The sequence below is a fragment of the Polistes fuscatus genome, unplaced genomic scaffold (genome assembly GCF_010416935.1).
Source record: "Polistes fuscatus isolate 324 unplaced genomic scaffold, CU_Pfus_HIC Scaffold7, whole genome shotgun sequence".
In the NCBI taxonomy this organism is placed as follows: Eukaryota; Metazoa; Arthropoda; class Insecta; order Hymenoptera; family Vespidae; genus Polistes; species Polistes fuscatus.
Window position 1 is genome coordinate 4,711,804 of NW_025113151.1, and position 15,730 is coordinate 4,727,533.

The window sequence follows — 15,730 nt, forward strand, 5'->3', positions numbered from 1 at the left end:
CGTACGTAAATAGCAATAAACTTCCATGTAGTATACTTTTCTTAGAAATATTAGGGGGACCGGAAAGTAATGTCGTTTCTGCGCATGCCAATACTTGATTGTCATTTGTCAGCTCATTGTTTGGTTCAGAGGCGTACCAAAGACATTGTGAGGTTATAGTGATTTCTTTACTTATAGACAATTGAATTACAATTTTTTTTTGTAATTTTGGGTAAAATGGCCAGCCAAATACCAGAAGAGGTACACATCCGGCATTGCATGCTCTTTGAGTTTCGCAAGGGAAATAACGCAACAGTTGCTACCAAAAACATTTGCGATGTTTATCCAAATGCACTGGACATTCGTAAATGCCAAAGGTGGTTTTCCAAGTTCAAATCGGGTAATTTTGATCTTTCCGACTCGTATCGATCAGGAAGACCATCAGCGTTAGACAACGACGTGTTAAGGGCGGAAGTGGAAGCAAATCCGTGTCAGACGATCGAGGAATTGTCAAACAGTCTCAACCAACCTTGGTCGACCATCCAAGAACATTTGAAGCAGATTGGGAAAGTAAGCAGAGCAGGTGTTTGGGTCCCGCATAATCTGTCCGAACAGAATAAGGCTAACCGATCAATCACATGCAACTTATTGCTTCAACGACACAACACAGAAGCGTTTTTTGATCGCTTGATCACAGGAGATGAGAAATGGGTCCTGTATGATAACCCAAAACGCAAAAGGCAGTGGCTCTCTCCAAATGAAATCCCTCGGAGTACTGCTAAGCCAGGTTTACACCCCAAAAAAGCGCTTTTGTGTGTTTGGTGGAGTATTCGCGGCATTGTTCATTTTGAATTACTGAAACCTGGACAAACTGTTACTGCAGACCTCTACAGCGAACAATTGCAGCGAGTCAATCAATCTTTAATTGAAAAGTGGCCAGCGATTGTCAACCGAAAAGGCGTCATTCTCCAACATGACAATGCAAGACCGCACTGCGCAAGGCGAACTCTAGAAAAAATTAATGAATTGGGGTGGGAGGTGCTGCCTCATCCACCATATTCGCCCGATGTTGCACCATCGGATTTCCACTTATTCCGAGCGCTGCAACACTTTTTAAGTGGCAAAACATTTGCAAATTTGGATGATATCCAAAATGCCATCTCTAGATATTTTGCCGAAAAACCAATTAATTTTTATCGATCAGGGATTGAAAATTTACTCACTAGATGGCAAAAGGTTATTGACAATGATGGGGAATACATCATTGATTAAAAATAAAGACTCGTTAAAAATGTATGTGTTTGTATTTAGCGTAAGAAAACGACATTACTTTCCGGTCCCCCTAATACTTTTGGAAAATTCTTAATGCGGGATCAAAGTATTTAAATATTACAGAAAATTACCATTGGATAACATAAAAAAGAATTCAATCACAAATAAAGTGTTTTTATTAAAGATTGTAATTAATATTCTTTTAAAAGCATCATAAGAATCATTACTCTCACGAAACAGCAATACTTGAAAAAATATTTCTGATTGTTAATTTTACACGAAATAGGAAATTTAACGAAAATTGAACTAGATGATAAGAAAAATGTTGCATTAGAAATATCCAGGACACTTATTAGATAACGAAAGAGGGAAAACAATAACTAGTTAATGGAAAAAATAAAAAAAAAACTAGATAAAACTATTTCAACTCATGTACTCTTTGTAGATCGACAGAACAGAGCCAATGCAACTATGTTGACGAATTGGGAAACATGCAAACACAAACATACACATAAAAGCGATCGGCTGAATAAGCTAGCCGAAAGGAGAGAAACGATGAAAGTTAGCTCCTATTTTTAATTTTTGGGCTTCCTCTAAAAAATAAGGGGAAATAAAAAGCAGGCTAAGAGTATCGGTATCGGATACTACGTATCACTACACATATTCTCTCCATTTTCCACATTATTTCACATAATTTATATACTATATTCTATACTATTATAGTATAAAGTCATTATTTTTATTCTCAATCAGTTAATCATTCATACAAAAATAACATCAGCATCTTATTATCCAAATTACCACTAAATTCTGTCATAACTTGCTGCGAATTCGTGTGTATTATTAATTAAATAAAGTATCTTGAATATAGATACTGTGACTTTGAACTGCTATCTCATACAGGTAAAGTACGAAAAAAGGTCCTGATAAGGCTATTACATAAAAAATATTTATTTCCCCAAAATATAAATTTTATTCTGAAAAAATAATGAAAGTTTTTTAAAACGAATCAGAGATGTATTTTTTACCTTGTCGATTTCTCATTTGACCTTCGATAGAAGTTTAGTTTTATGGAGTATTCACTTCTACCGCGTGTGAACTGCACGCATGAATTATTTTTTTGGATCTATTATCATTACTTCGATGTAGGAAAGCTGTTACGTAAAGCCGTAATGAATGGAATGAATCGAATCGAGCAGCGTATTTTTTGATATCGTTCGGTCAGTGAGAATCAAACCCGAAGATGCAGAGAAAAGACTCACTATTATCACTTAAAATTAATAACTTTATATTAAGTTTAAAAATTACCATATGATAATTTGACTCCTATGAATGAAATCAAATATCCTCATTATACTCAATTTATCGATAAAATCGACTTGAGTGTCTCTCGAATTATTTTGTAAAATACTTAATTATTAATTAAATGCGTTTATATTTCAGTCTATTTGTGATATTGCATCCTCTATTATTAATAATACGAATACCGATATCTTAAATGAAAACTGGAAACGTATAGTTTCTAAAAATAATTTTTGAAGTTATACTTATTTTGTGTGGCGAGTTTGGGAAAATTTGATGGGAGTGAAATATTTCCGAGCGACATGGTAAAAATCGAAACCACGAAGTTTGTCGGTATTTACGATGCGCGGCAAAACGATTCCAAATTTACAGAATAAGAAGTCGTCTTTCTCTACTTCTTCCTCTTTTTTTTCTCAAACGGGTCACCACACATCCAAGTAATCGTACTCAGCGCTGCTTAACTTAAATGATCGAGCGGGAACTAGTGCTATCTAGTCCAGTCAACGCGGGCCATCTCCTTCAAATCTCAGGAAAGAAGGTGGAAACTTGATATAAGAGTAAATAGACGACGCTAAATCGAATGGTGCTAATTTTTTTGAGGTGGAAAGTGCCGTTTTTGAGAAAAAGGGTAAAAAAGGGTCAAAAATAACTTTATCTTAGAATCTAGGCATTTAATCGAAAAATGTTTCAAACAAAAGTTGTAGAGAATTGAAAAATACTAAAAAAATGTTCTATGAGTTATCTTCGTATTTTCAAAAATAAGCGAATAAAATTGGATTGAAGATGGGAAAAAAATTGTAAGAGTGGGAGAAAGCAAGCTTATCCCTCCGTCGCGTTTTACACGCGAGCGAGCTAGTGTGCGTGCGAGCGTCCGTGTGCACTAATCACAAACGAAGGATCTTCGGCAATCTTCGGGACTCTCGGTCTTGAATGAAAGTGCGAGTGAGAGAACAAACCAATATTTCTCTCTTTTTATTTATCATGCGATAACGAGTATTATTGTCCTTGGCCATCGATTGTTGAGCGTTCTGATATTTCTCTTTTTATATTTTTCTTTCGGTAGCGAGAATTTTACGTCTTGGCCATCGAGCGTCGAGCGTTTTGTATACGAGTGCGAGTGAGAAAGAAAACCGATATTTCTCTCTTTCTATTTTTTCTTTCGGTAGCGAGAATTTTTCGTTTTGGCCATCGAGCGTCGAGCGTTTTGTATATCTATATATCGGCGTATAAGCGCGGCATTTTTAAATCGAATCTTGATGCTTATGGCACGCCGTTTCTTTATTTATTGTCAAAAATAATGAACCTTGAGTAAAAAAAAATAATTCATTTTAACAGAAACTATTATTATTTAGTTGAAAGTAAAAATAATGAATTAATTTTGTGTCTCGCCATAAAATTAATTAGAATAATTAATTGATATTAATTTTAGATAGAAAAACTTAAAAAAAAAATAATTCCCCCACAAAGAATCGAACGTTAATAAGCCAGCGCGAGAAGCGAAGACGTTACTACTTACGCTAACGCACCACTTGATAATAGCTCAATTTATTTCGTACAATTCTTAAGACTTCGAAGATGAATCGGAATGCATTACTGTTTTCTTATAACATAATAAAAATGAATTAAAATTATGTATAGACAAAAAATAAATTCCACGTTTTTAGAATATCCTTACATATATATCTTGAATTAATTTTATGTGTGGATATAAAATTCTTCTTTTTCAAATATGTATTTAATTTGATACACTAATAAATTTTTACGAGACAAAAAGTCAGTAATTTAAAATTTTATAAAATACATAATTTAATAGGAAAAATATTTAAATTTTAAATTTCGTCTTAAAGAGAATACGTATTCAATTTGATATACAAATAAATTTTTGTGAGTCAAAAATTAATATCAATTAATTATTCTAATTAATTTTATGGCGAGACACAAAATTAATTCATTATTTTTACTTTCAACAAAATAATAATAGTTTCTGTTAAAATGAATTATTTTTTTTTTACTCAGGGTTCATTATTTTTGACAATAAATAAAGAAACGGCGTGCCATAAGCATCAAGATTCGATTTAAAAATACCGCGCTTATACGCCGATATATATAGATATACAAAACGCTCGACGCTCGATGGCCAAAACGAAAAATTCTCGCTACCGAAAGAAAAAATAGAAAGAGAGAAATATCGGTTTTCTTTCTCACTCGCACTCGTATACAAAACGCTCGACGCTCGATGGCCAAGACGTAAAATTCTCGCTACCGAAAGAAAAAATATAAAAAGAGAAATATCAGAACGCTCAACAATCGATGGCCAAGGACAATAATACTCGTTATCGCATGATAAATAAAAAGAGAGAAATATTGGTTTGTTCTCTCACTCGCACTTTCATTCAAGACCGAGAGTCCCGAAGATTGCCGAAGATCCTTCGTTTGTGATTAGTGCACACGGACGCTCGCACGCACACTAGCTCGCTCGCGTGTAAAACGCGACGGAGGGATAAGCTTGCTTTCTCCCACTCTTACAATTTTTTTCCCATCTTCAATCCAATTTTATTCGCTTATTTTTGAAAATACGAAGATAACTCATAGAACATTTTTTTAGTATTTTTCAATTCTCTACAACTTTTGTTTGAAACATTTTTCGATTAAATGCCTAGATTCTAAGATAAAGTTATTTTTGACCTTTTTTTACCCTTTTTCTCAAAAACGGCACTTTCCACCTCAAAAAAATTAGCACCATTCGATTCAGCGTCGTCTATTTACCCTTATATCAAGTTTCCACCTTCTTTCCTGAGATTTGAAGGAGATGGCCCGCGTTGACTGGACTATATCACCGCGTCATAGCCGTTGACACATAAGGTAATTCGATATATTTCCCTAACATTTAGTATGGACTGATATCTATATTTTGATATTTTTTTTTTGAAGTTATTTTTTTATTCTTTCTTATATATATAATATATCGATCGATTGAAAACATGATTCCTTTCTTTCTTTTGTTAAATAAATAAATGATAATAATTAGTAGCTTATCTTCTCATACTTCCAGTCCTCCCCCTTTTTAACAGGCCACGCTACATATATATGTATATTTATATTTCTAAAATTAAATAAATATAAGTAAATGAATAAAAATATAATATTAAAAGAAAAATAATCTGCTTACATTAGCGAATATTATCGATCATCAAGGAGGGAGGGTGAAACAGGTTTCTTTATCAATTATATTCTATATAAAAAGAAAATTTTTAATAATAATAATAATAGTATAATAATAAAAACATTAATAAAAAAATAAAGAAGGAAAATTAAAAAAACTGGTGTACGTACCTATGTACGCACGTTAGAAGTAATACTTCTTTGGCGTACCAAAACGTATATAACATCAATAACCTCAAAAATAACTTCAAAAAAAATAACTACAAAAAAAAAAGAAAAACACTTAGTTAAATCAATACAAAGTATAATACTTTATTTGCTCGTTAGGGAAAAGCCTTGTGGAAAAAAAACCCTGGTTGATAAATTACATATAATTAGGAATTGCGTTTAAATAGAAATTGAACACGTATCTCATCTCTCGCTCGTTTCGCTTGTATAAGAATTCAACAACAAAACTAACCTCGTTTATGGAAGTATAGGGAATACTTATACTTTGCTTATTTCCCTTCTAGCTTGTATCGCTTCGTTCGTCGCTTTCTTTGTAAATTTTTCGCTGATTATCCAAAACGTGTCGTTGGAGGCGTCCAGTGGAAGAATAGGACGAGTGTCTTTTTTTAATAGGCCCAGCAGGGCGTGATTAGCAACGGTTTGAAAAGTGAGGAGGGACGATAACAAAATTTTGATATTATCAATATTCTCGATATTCTCAAAATGATTGAGCCGCGTATTTCGAATATACGCTAGGAATCAATAATCTTTACAAATTGTACATAAATCGTTATTACGTTAAGTGACGAACGAATTCTAAAGGAAATCCTCGTACGGTTACGCTTATTATTTAGTATTCAAAATGAAGTATAACTTCAAAAAATAACAATAACATTCACATTGCATGATACGTTTCCAGTCTTATATGACACACTCTCCATATTTCTATAATTAATTACCTATCAACTATCACAATGATTACATATTATTATTAATATTATTATTAATTTTCCTTGTTACTTTTTTAATTAATGTTATTATTATTGCATTATTATTATTATTATTATTATTATTATTATTATTATTATTAATTTTCTTTTTACATAGAATATAGTTGATAAAGAAACCTGTTTCACCCTCCCTCCTTGATGATCGATAATATTCGCTAATGTAAGCAGATTATTTTTCTTTTATTATTATATTATTATTCATTTATTTATTTATTTAATTTTATAGATATATATAGCGTGTATGGGTAAAAAGTGGGAGGATTGGAAGTATGAGAAGATAAGCTATTAATTATTATTATATATTTATTTAACAAAAAAAGGAAAGGAAGCATATTTTTAATCGATAGATATATATATAAGAAAGAATAATAAAATAACTTAAAAAAAAAAAAATATTAGGATATAGATATCAGTCAACACTAAATATAAGAGAGGTATATCGAATTACTTTATACGTCAACGGCCATGACGCGGTGATAGCACTAGTTCCCGCTCGATCATTTAAGTCAAGCAGCGCTGAGTACGATTATAGTCCAGTTAATAAAGTCCAAACTTCGTAGTTGTAGGAAAGAAGGTGGAAACTTGATCTAAACGTAAATAGACGATGATGAATTGAATAGTGCTAATTTTATTGCAATCTGATACCGGGTTCTCGAGAAAAAGGGCAAGAAAGGGTAAAAATGGGTAAAAAATTTCTTTATCCTAGAATCTAGGCATTTAATCGAAAAAAGTTTCAAACAAAAGTTGTAGAGAATTAAAATATACATAAAAAATGTTCTACGGGTTATCTTCGTATTTGCAAAAATAAGCGAGAAATATTGGCAAAAAGATGGTGAAAATAATTGTAAGAATGGGGAAGCAAGTCCCGCCTCTCAGTCGACTTTTACACACAAGCGGGATAGTTGCGTGCGAGCGTCCGTGTGTACTAATCCACAAACGAAGGATCTTCGGCAATCTTCGGGTCTCTCGGCCTTGAATGCAAGTGTGAGTGAGAGAACAAACCGATATTTCCCTTTTCAATTTATTTAGGCTATAACGAGTATTATTGTCTTAGCCATCGATTGTTGAGCGTTCTGTATACGAGTGCAAGTGAGACAATAAACTGATATTTCTCTTTTTATATTTTTTCTTTCGGTAGCGAGAATTTTTCGTTTTGGCCATGGAGCGTCGAGCGTTCTGTATATCTATGTAGGATTCAATACAAAGATGAATAGAATGTTTCCATGTAAATACAATAATAGCTGTTTGCTTCTTAAAGGCTATACGATGACTAACTTACATAGCAACGTACTCACTCATACTATCTCATTTCCCTCACACCATCACAATAAAGGGCGATATTTCTTATGTCTTTTCACTTATTCGAATATTTAGTAACGATCGTTCTCGAACATTCATACTGAACAACAACTTTTTTCTTACTCTAAAGGCGTATATATTTAGCAACGATCGTTCCCCAATATTCCTATCTTAACGTTTCTTCTTAAATTTTTTTCTATCCCTTCCTAGCTGACAAACAACTTTGTTTTTCCTTGAAATACGGATATGTTTAGCAATGATCGTTCTCGAATATTCATATCTTAATTCATAGCCCCTTTGTCTAATTTCCCTTCCCACACTCGGCCATATCTGCATCTCCTTCGGCCCCCGAAGGGAACTCTTCGAACGGTTTCATGTAATCCGCCGCCGTTGTGGTGATCTTTGGTCCTTCATCCCCACCAACACGAATCACTTCATTCATATCGGTTATTTCTCTTACATCTAGATATCTTATACGGACCTAAGAATTTCTTTTGTATCTTTAACCCCGCACCAAACTGCGTGCGCTTTATCGCTACTAAATCGCCTTCGTTGTAAGCACTCGCTTTCTTACATTTACGGTTATAATTACGCCTATTCTCTTCTTGAATTTTTAACAGACTTTCCTTCGTTGCTTCTCTCAGTCTTAAGCGCTCGTCAGAATATTGCAATATCGCCTCTTTCTCTATTAATTCTAAAGTAGCTAAATCTTCGCGCTGCTTCATTTTTACGCCAAACATCACCTCGAAAGGTGACGCATCTACACTACGCTGATAAGTGCTATTAATCGCTCTTTGGACCTTATCTACGTGCTTATACCACTTGTCAGGCGCGTCCATCGACATCTTAGTCAGTACCGAGATAATAATTCGATTAATTCTTTCAACCTGACCGTTTCCTCTTGGTATACCGGTGGTAGTTAGAACGTGCTCGACCCTTTCCGTCATACAATACTCTTTAAACTCTGTTGCCGTGAATGCGGTTCCCTTATCTGTAATAAACGTGTCGGATTACCGAATGTTCTCTGCTGTATCCCAAGTTTTTTAACGTTTCCCGTGCGGTTGTCGTCTTAGTTGGGTATAGCCACACAAACTTAGAAAACCCATCTACCACTACCAAGATATGCTTATAAGCTTTACTCGTCGCTGTCATCGGCCCTAGATAGTCGACATGATAAGTCTCGAGCGGTCTATCCCCCTTCGGTATCGGCTGTAACTGACCTTCCTTTTCCCCTGCTTACGCTCCGCTAATATACACGGTACACAACAGCTGATGATCTTTTCGATTTTTTCTTTCAGACCCGGTATATAAAATTCTTCTTTTATTTTTTCGGCTACTTTCGTACAGAGAAATGACCATTTTCGTGAATCTTTCTTATGATATTAGACTGCATGCTCGTAGGCAACACTATCACGTTCTTATCGTTTACACGCTTCATCAAAATATTATTTTCTAAAATATAATCTTCGTATGGCTCTTTTTCTACTACAAGACGTATGACACGTAATCTTTCCTCTTCTTCCTGTTTCTTTCTTATATTTTGTAATAACGTATCTTCGATACACATTACCGGATAACGACTAAGTGCATCTACATGCTTCATTCTTTCTCCTGGACGGTGTTCAACTTCAAAGTCAAATTCTTCCAATGACAACGCCCACCTTGCTACCTTCGGTGCTAACTCCCTTTTCTTAAGCGTCTTTTGGAATGCCTGGCAATCCGTAACTAACTTAAATCTTATTCCTAACAAATAGACTCTAAACTTCTGAACTGCTTTAATTATCGCTAGGACTTCTAATTCATACGAATGGTACTTCCTCTCTGCTTCCGACGTTTTATAACTCATGTAATGAACCGGATGGTAATTATTTTCGTTGTCGTATTTTTGCAATAATACGGCGCCAAACCCGTCTATACTTGCATCAGTATGCAATTCCGTCATTGCTAATCATAAATACGGAGCACCGGCTCTTGAGACAAAAAATACTTTAATCGCGAATACGACTCTCTTTCAACGGTATCAAAGACAAATGCCTTACCTGTCTTTAACAAATCTGATAATGGTCTTGCTATCTTAGCGTAATCCTTAATAAATTTACGAAAATATCCTGTCAGACCTAAGAAACTTTGAATATGTTTTCTATTCTTCGGTTCCGGAAACCGCTGTACCGCTTTTATTTTCGTGGGTGATGGCCGAATACTCCCATTCCACACCACATGTCCTAAGAACTCAATTTCCTCCCGAAGGAACTTGCACTTCTTCCAATTTATAATTAACCCGTTCTGAGCTGCTACCGTTAACGTTATTTCCAACTTTCTACACGCATCTTCATAATTGATACCTGGGATAATAAGATCGTCCATGTATGTTAACACTATTTTCTTCCTTACCAAATCGCCAAAAACCTCATCAATAAATCTTAAAAAACTGGCGGGACTGCTACATAACCCGAAAGGTGTTCTAAGAAACTCAAATTGCCCGTCTGGAGTAACAAACGAAGTGAATTTACGGCTATCTTCCTCAATCTTGACATGAAAAAACCCGTTTTAAGATCAATTGTCGAAAATACCACTCCCTGTGTCAACGCATCGAGACAGTCTTCGATCAATGGCATTGGAAATCGATCTCTTATCACCTTTGCATTTAATTTACGGTAATCAATACAAACTCTGTAAGTTCCGTCCTTCTTAGGTACCACTACTACCGGACTACTATATTCACTTGTACTGGGTTGAATTATTCCCTCGTCCAACCATTCGTCTAATTGTTGCGTAACTATTTTTTTCTCTTTCGGAGCTAATCTCCTCGGCTTAGAACAAACTGGAATATTATCCGTCAACTTTATTTTTGTCTCTGTTCGCGCGTCTGGTTTAGTATTTGGCTTATAATTTTGTATTAATTCTTTTATGCGCACCTTGTACGGTTCTTTTACGTCTATTTCATCCGTATCTACATATTTTATTTCCATTATCGCCTTTATATCTTCCACTTCTTTATTTGCATTCATATCGTCTGTATCCGTCCGTCGCTCAACATAACCATAGTCGCTCGATTTTACCGATCCCTCGCTTATCTTCTCGCTGAGTCTTTTGTCTGGTCGTCTTATTTCTACTCGCCCTTTATTTATACGAACGTTTAACTCTTTCAGCAACTCTCTTCCTAAAAGAACTTCGTATCTCATATCTGACTGACTTACTACAAATACATCCGTTTTATATCTACCGTCTTTGATATCGATATTCACCTCACATCTCCCTATTGGCTTCGTTATCGCATTACCAAACCCTGCCAATCGTCGAGTGGTTTCATATAATCTTGGTCTTCCTAATTTATTATATAGCTCTGAATTTATAATGCTTACTTCGCTGCCCGTATCTAATAACGCATATGCTAACAAACCATTAATCCTGATCGCAACTCTATCCGTATAGGCCAGTCAACGCGGGCCAAAAACTGACCTTTTTAGCTGACCGCTTCAAAATTTGACGTAAGGGTAAGTTGACGACGCTGAATCGAATGGTGCTAATTATAATAAAATCAGCAACCGGCATCTTGGGGAAAAAGGGTAAAATAGGGTAAAATATAGCCTTATCTTAGAATCTAGGCATTAAATCGAAAAAAGTTTCAAACAAAAGTTGTAGAGAATTAAAATATACATAAAAAATGTTCTATGAGTTATCTTCGTATTTTCAAAAATAAGCGAATAAAATTGGATTGAAGATGGGAAAAAAATTGTAAGAGTGGGAGAAAGCAAGAAAACAGAAAGAAAAAAAATTAATAAAAATAACTTCCCCCACGAAGGATCGAACACTGACTAATCACGCGAGAAGCGGGAACGCTACTACTGACGCTAACGCGTCACTTGATACACGGTTGAAATTAAAATAATATAAATATATATACAACAAAAGTCAAAACTTTAAAACCTTTTTTCTCAAAAACGACTGCGCATTTTGAAAAAACCCTTTACCACGATAACACCCTAAAAGTATACTACTAATATACCAAAGCTCGTTAAGATCTGTGGGGGTCCCAGTGTAAGGTCCCCTTGTGAGAGGCGGGACTTGCTTCCCCACTCTTACAATTATTTTCCCATCTTCATTCCAATATTTCTCGCTTATTTTTGCAAATTCAAAGATAACCCGTAAAACATTTTTTATGTATTTTATAATTTTCTACAACTTTTGTTTGAAACATTTTTAGATTAAATGCCTAGATTCTAAAATAAAATTTTTTTTTCCCATTTTTGCCCTTTTTTGCCCTTTTTCTCGAGAACCCGGTATCAGATTGCAATAAACTTAGCACTATTCGATTCAGCGTCGTCAAATTATCCTTAAGTCAGCTTTTCCCCTGGTCACCAAATTTTAGAAGTTTGGCCCTTTTTGACTGGCCTAATAAGACGCCTTTTTTCTCTCTTCGGCTTGACAATATGCTGTCGCACACGAGCTCACATATGTGCACGCTACAATTAGTAGAAAAGAGTAGGGAGGCTACGAAGTCCGCACAAAACGGAAACCGTGTTAACAGGAAACATAATATACTGTATTCTATCTCATTCTCTCACAGACTTAATCCTATTGATGCATATGTTTGTTCTTTTTAATGTCAGTACATCATTTTTGTTTTATTGACTGCGCTACATCGACTGTGCATTTCATCGGTTTCAAATCACAACGATCCTAAAGAAGTTTTCACTTTAAACAAAAAGATATAAACAACTTGTTGGGAACATAAATATAACTTATAAATGTTGGTGAGAAGGAAGTGGTAGGAGAAGGGTTGTTGAGACTATCCCATGCATTTATCCTCCTCCGCTCCTTTTTTCACTGACTTATGTTACACACTATGTATTTGGACACACGTGCTTGATATCGCTTGCAGCGCCATCGTGGCCGGTTGTTCGAGTTTGCTTCGATTCGACAGTTTCGACGGAGTCGTGACGCGCTTCGGATCGTTCGTTTTTGAGTATATATATTTTGATTTTACGCTTAAAACTATTAAAAATAATTTATCCTCTTGCTTATGGATTATTTATAGTTTTTTTCTCACCTTCCATCCCCGATGAAATTTATTTTTACTGTGTGACCAAAATCGTTCTATCATATAAAAAAAGAGAGAAAGAAAGAGAGAGAGAAGGAAAGAGAAAAAGATTTATTTAAATTGGAAAATGCTTTAATTCTCGTTAAGACTCTTCCAAGGATTCTTTCGATCCAAATTCGCGAAGGTGAGTTGTTTTATTATTTTCATTTATACTTTATAATTAGATTACGCGTTATGAATTATCGTTTTATCGATTAACACGTTCACGCCGGGTGACCCACCGATGGGTCACACTTTACTATTCCGTGGGGCGGCGTAGCTAGCAACGATACTGCCCCGCCCCACGTAGCGTAACGCGGTAAGACGCTCCCGCCTCAGGCGGAAGAACGCAGATTTTCGCCCCGGCGTGAACGTGTTAAATTAACGAAACCCTTATTGTTATTTGTTCTTTCCATTGTACAATTTCGCGAGAAAAATTGATAAATATTTAATAATGTTATTTAATTATAGTGTGTTAGTTTGTATTTTATTTATTAATTTGTTATAAATTTTTTGTCGATATTATTTTATACCCTGGAATTTTTTTTTATTTTTATTTATTATAAGATAAAAATAGGAACAGGATAGGTAGACTGCATCAATGACTGTGTTACACATATCATATTTTTTTTTATTTTTTTATCTATGTACCACTTATAATTATTAGGATAATTTTTCTAATCGATATACGTAAATTTAGGTTATATTTATATTAGTTATCGGCGTTGTTATTAAAGGAAACAAAAAAACAAAAGAAGAAGAAATATATAGGTTCGTAGTATACTTTTTTTTTACATGTGCATTCAACGTATTCATTCGATGCTACTTTTCTTTTGGTTTCTTTGCGATTTTACAACTTCCCTCAGTGGAGAGTTTAGTTTCGTGGCGAGCGTTAAGAAGAAGAAGAAGAAGAAGTTTGAGATGCCGAGAGGATTCACAAGGAACTCGCGGCTAACTTGGCAAGAGCCATCCGTGGTTGCCACGAGCAAAGTTTACCTTCTGCAAGCGAATTTCTCTTTGTTACAACTTATCCTCTTCTTCTTCCTTTACTTCTATTTCTATTCCTTTTTTTTATCTTTTTTCTTCTTTTTGTTTTCTTGTTAATAATATTATATTTGCAATGTCATGTGGCTGTCATATTCGTCCATTGATTATTATAATATTGACTGAGTCATCTAATTCGCATAATTTTTATCATCGTCGATTTCCTAGTAGTCACGGCTAAAACATATTATATATAACTAAATAAAATGTTTCGGAAGAAATTGGTTTATCGGGTTTTAAAATTATAATTACATTGCACACTTAGTTCGTTGTATGTATTATGAAATTTAAATTAAGTACTTAAGAATATTTAAAACATTACAAAATGTCTATCATAATCGAAAATTTTAAAGTGAAATTTATTCCACCTAGTATTAATCGCATTTAATTATTGTTAATGGCATAGGATTTTCCGCAGACTTTGTTAATGTTTAAACGACTATAAGTTATATATTATGTACAACACTTATTTCATCGCCATTAATCCGTCGAAGTAATTAGTTTATAATTGTACGATAAGATTAGGTGGAGATATGAAAATTTGACGACACAAATCTTTCATCACGTTCGTAGTCTTAATGAAAAATGTCCGACCTTAAAAGTGACTTGCATTTCTCCATTGACACGTATTTACAATGTAAAAGTTGTCCGTTCAGAAAATTTTCTTCGGACCATACCTATTGGGAATTGCAATAAATTTAAGAAAAGAATTGTAAAATCTATTATTTTTTTTTTCACAGATTTGGTTATCACACTTGTGAAAAATACTTAAGAAAACGTTTTAAAAAAGGGATTAAATTTACGATCGAATGTATTTTACAACCCTGTAAAATACGACAATTCCCTTGGTATTTGTGTACCCGAAACATTACTTTTATAGCTGAACTTCATTATTTCATACAAACGGTTTTTTAGTACTGTCGACTTGTTATATTTGTTAAATACTTTAAACCCACGTGCAAGCTTTATTCAGATATTGTACAAACGTCTGCAATGATTTATGATTTAATAACGTCCAACTGAGAATAGAAATTTCGCAGAGGAAAAGTTTTTCATCATTTGTACATTAGAAAATGAACTTTGTCGTCTCTTATTCAAATATATCTAGTCGAAATAACTTTATTTTAGATGTAGTAAATTGTAATCCATCGTAAATGTAGTCGACCTTTCGAAAACTAACCAATGCTATCGATAACGCATTTGTTATTGTTTACATTAGATACAAACGTGTATATTCGATCTCACTTTCATTCGAGAATAGAGATGAAAACGAGTCGAATCTTATCTTCAATAATACTACAACGAATAATAATTTATTTATTAGAATAATAATATCATTTCGTTTTCCGTACATAAGATAGCGTATTTAATCTTTTTTATCGAGAAATTAATATTCGCCTTATCGGACTTATAATAAAAGAGGGGATCATAAGAAATATGAGCGTTTATGATACCTGATACACGTATTGTTCCAATCATTTATTCCTGCTATTCAGTTTTGTGACAGCTTGCAAGCGTGCGAATATTTCTTTTCTAGGAAGGACACTAATCGAGACGACTTCGTTTTCGATCTGCTATGTTTTTTTCTTAGACA

The 15,730-nt window shown here is 34.2% G+C and overlaps 1 protein-coding gene across 1 annotated transcript; it reads left to right on the forward strand.

Moving 5' to 3' along the window:
- Positions 1-216: 216 nt before the first annotated feature.
- On the forward strand, positions 217-1,251 carry LOC122524257 (histone-lysine N-methyltransferase SETMAR-like). The gene has a single exon (XM_043646405.1). It carries the CDS (start codon positions 217-219, stop codon positions 1,249-1,251), a length of 1,035 nt encoding a protein of 344 aa, XP_043502340.1.
- The last annotated feature ends 14,479 nt before the right edge of the window (positions 1,252-15,730 follow it).

Bases quoted from the DNA above. Each gene is read 5' to 3' on its own strand.
- LOC122524257 (XM_043646405.1), top strand. From the start codon at position 217: ATGGCCAGCCAAATACCAGAAGAGGTACACATCCGGCATTGCATGCTC.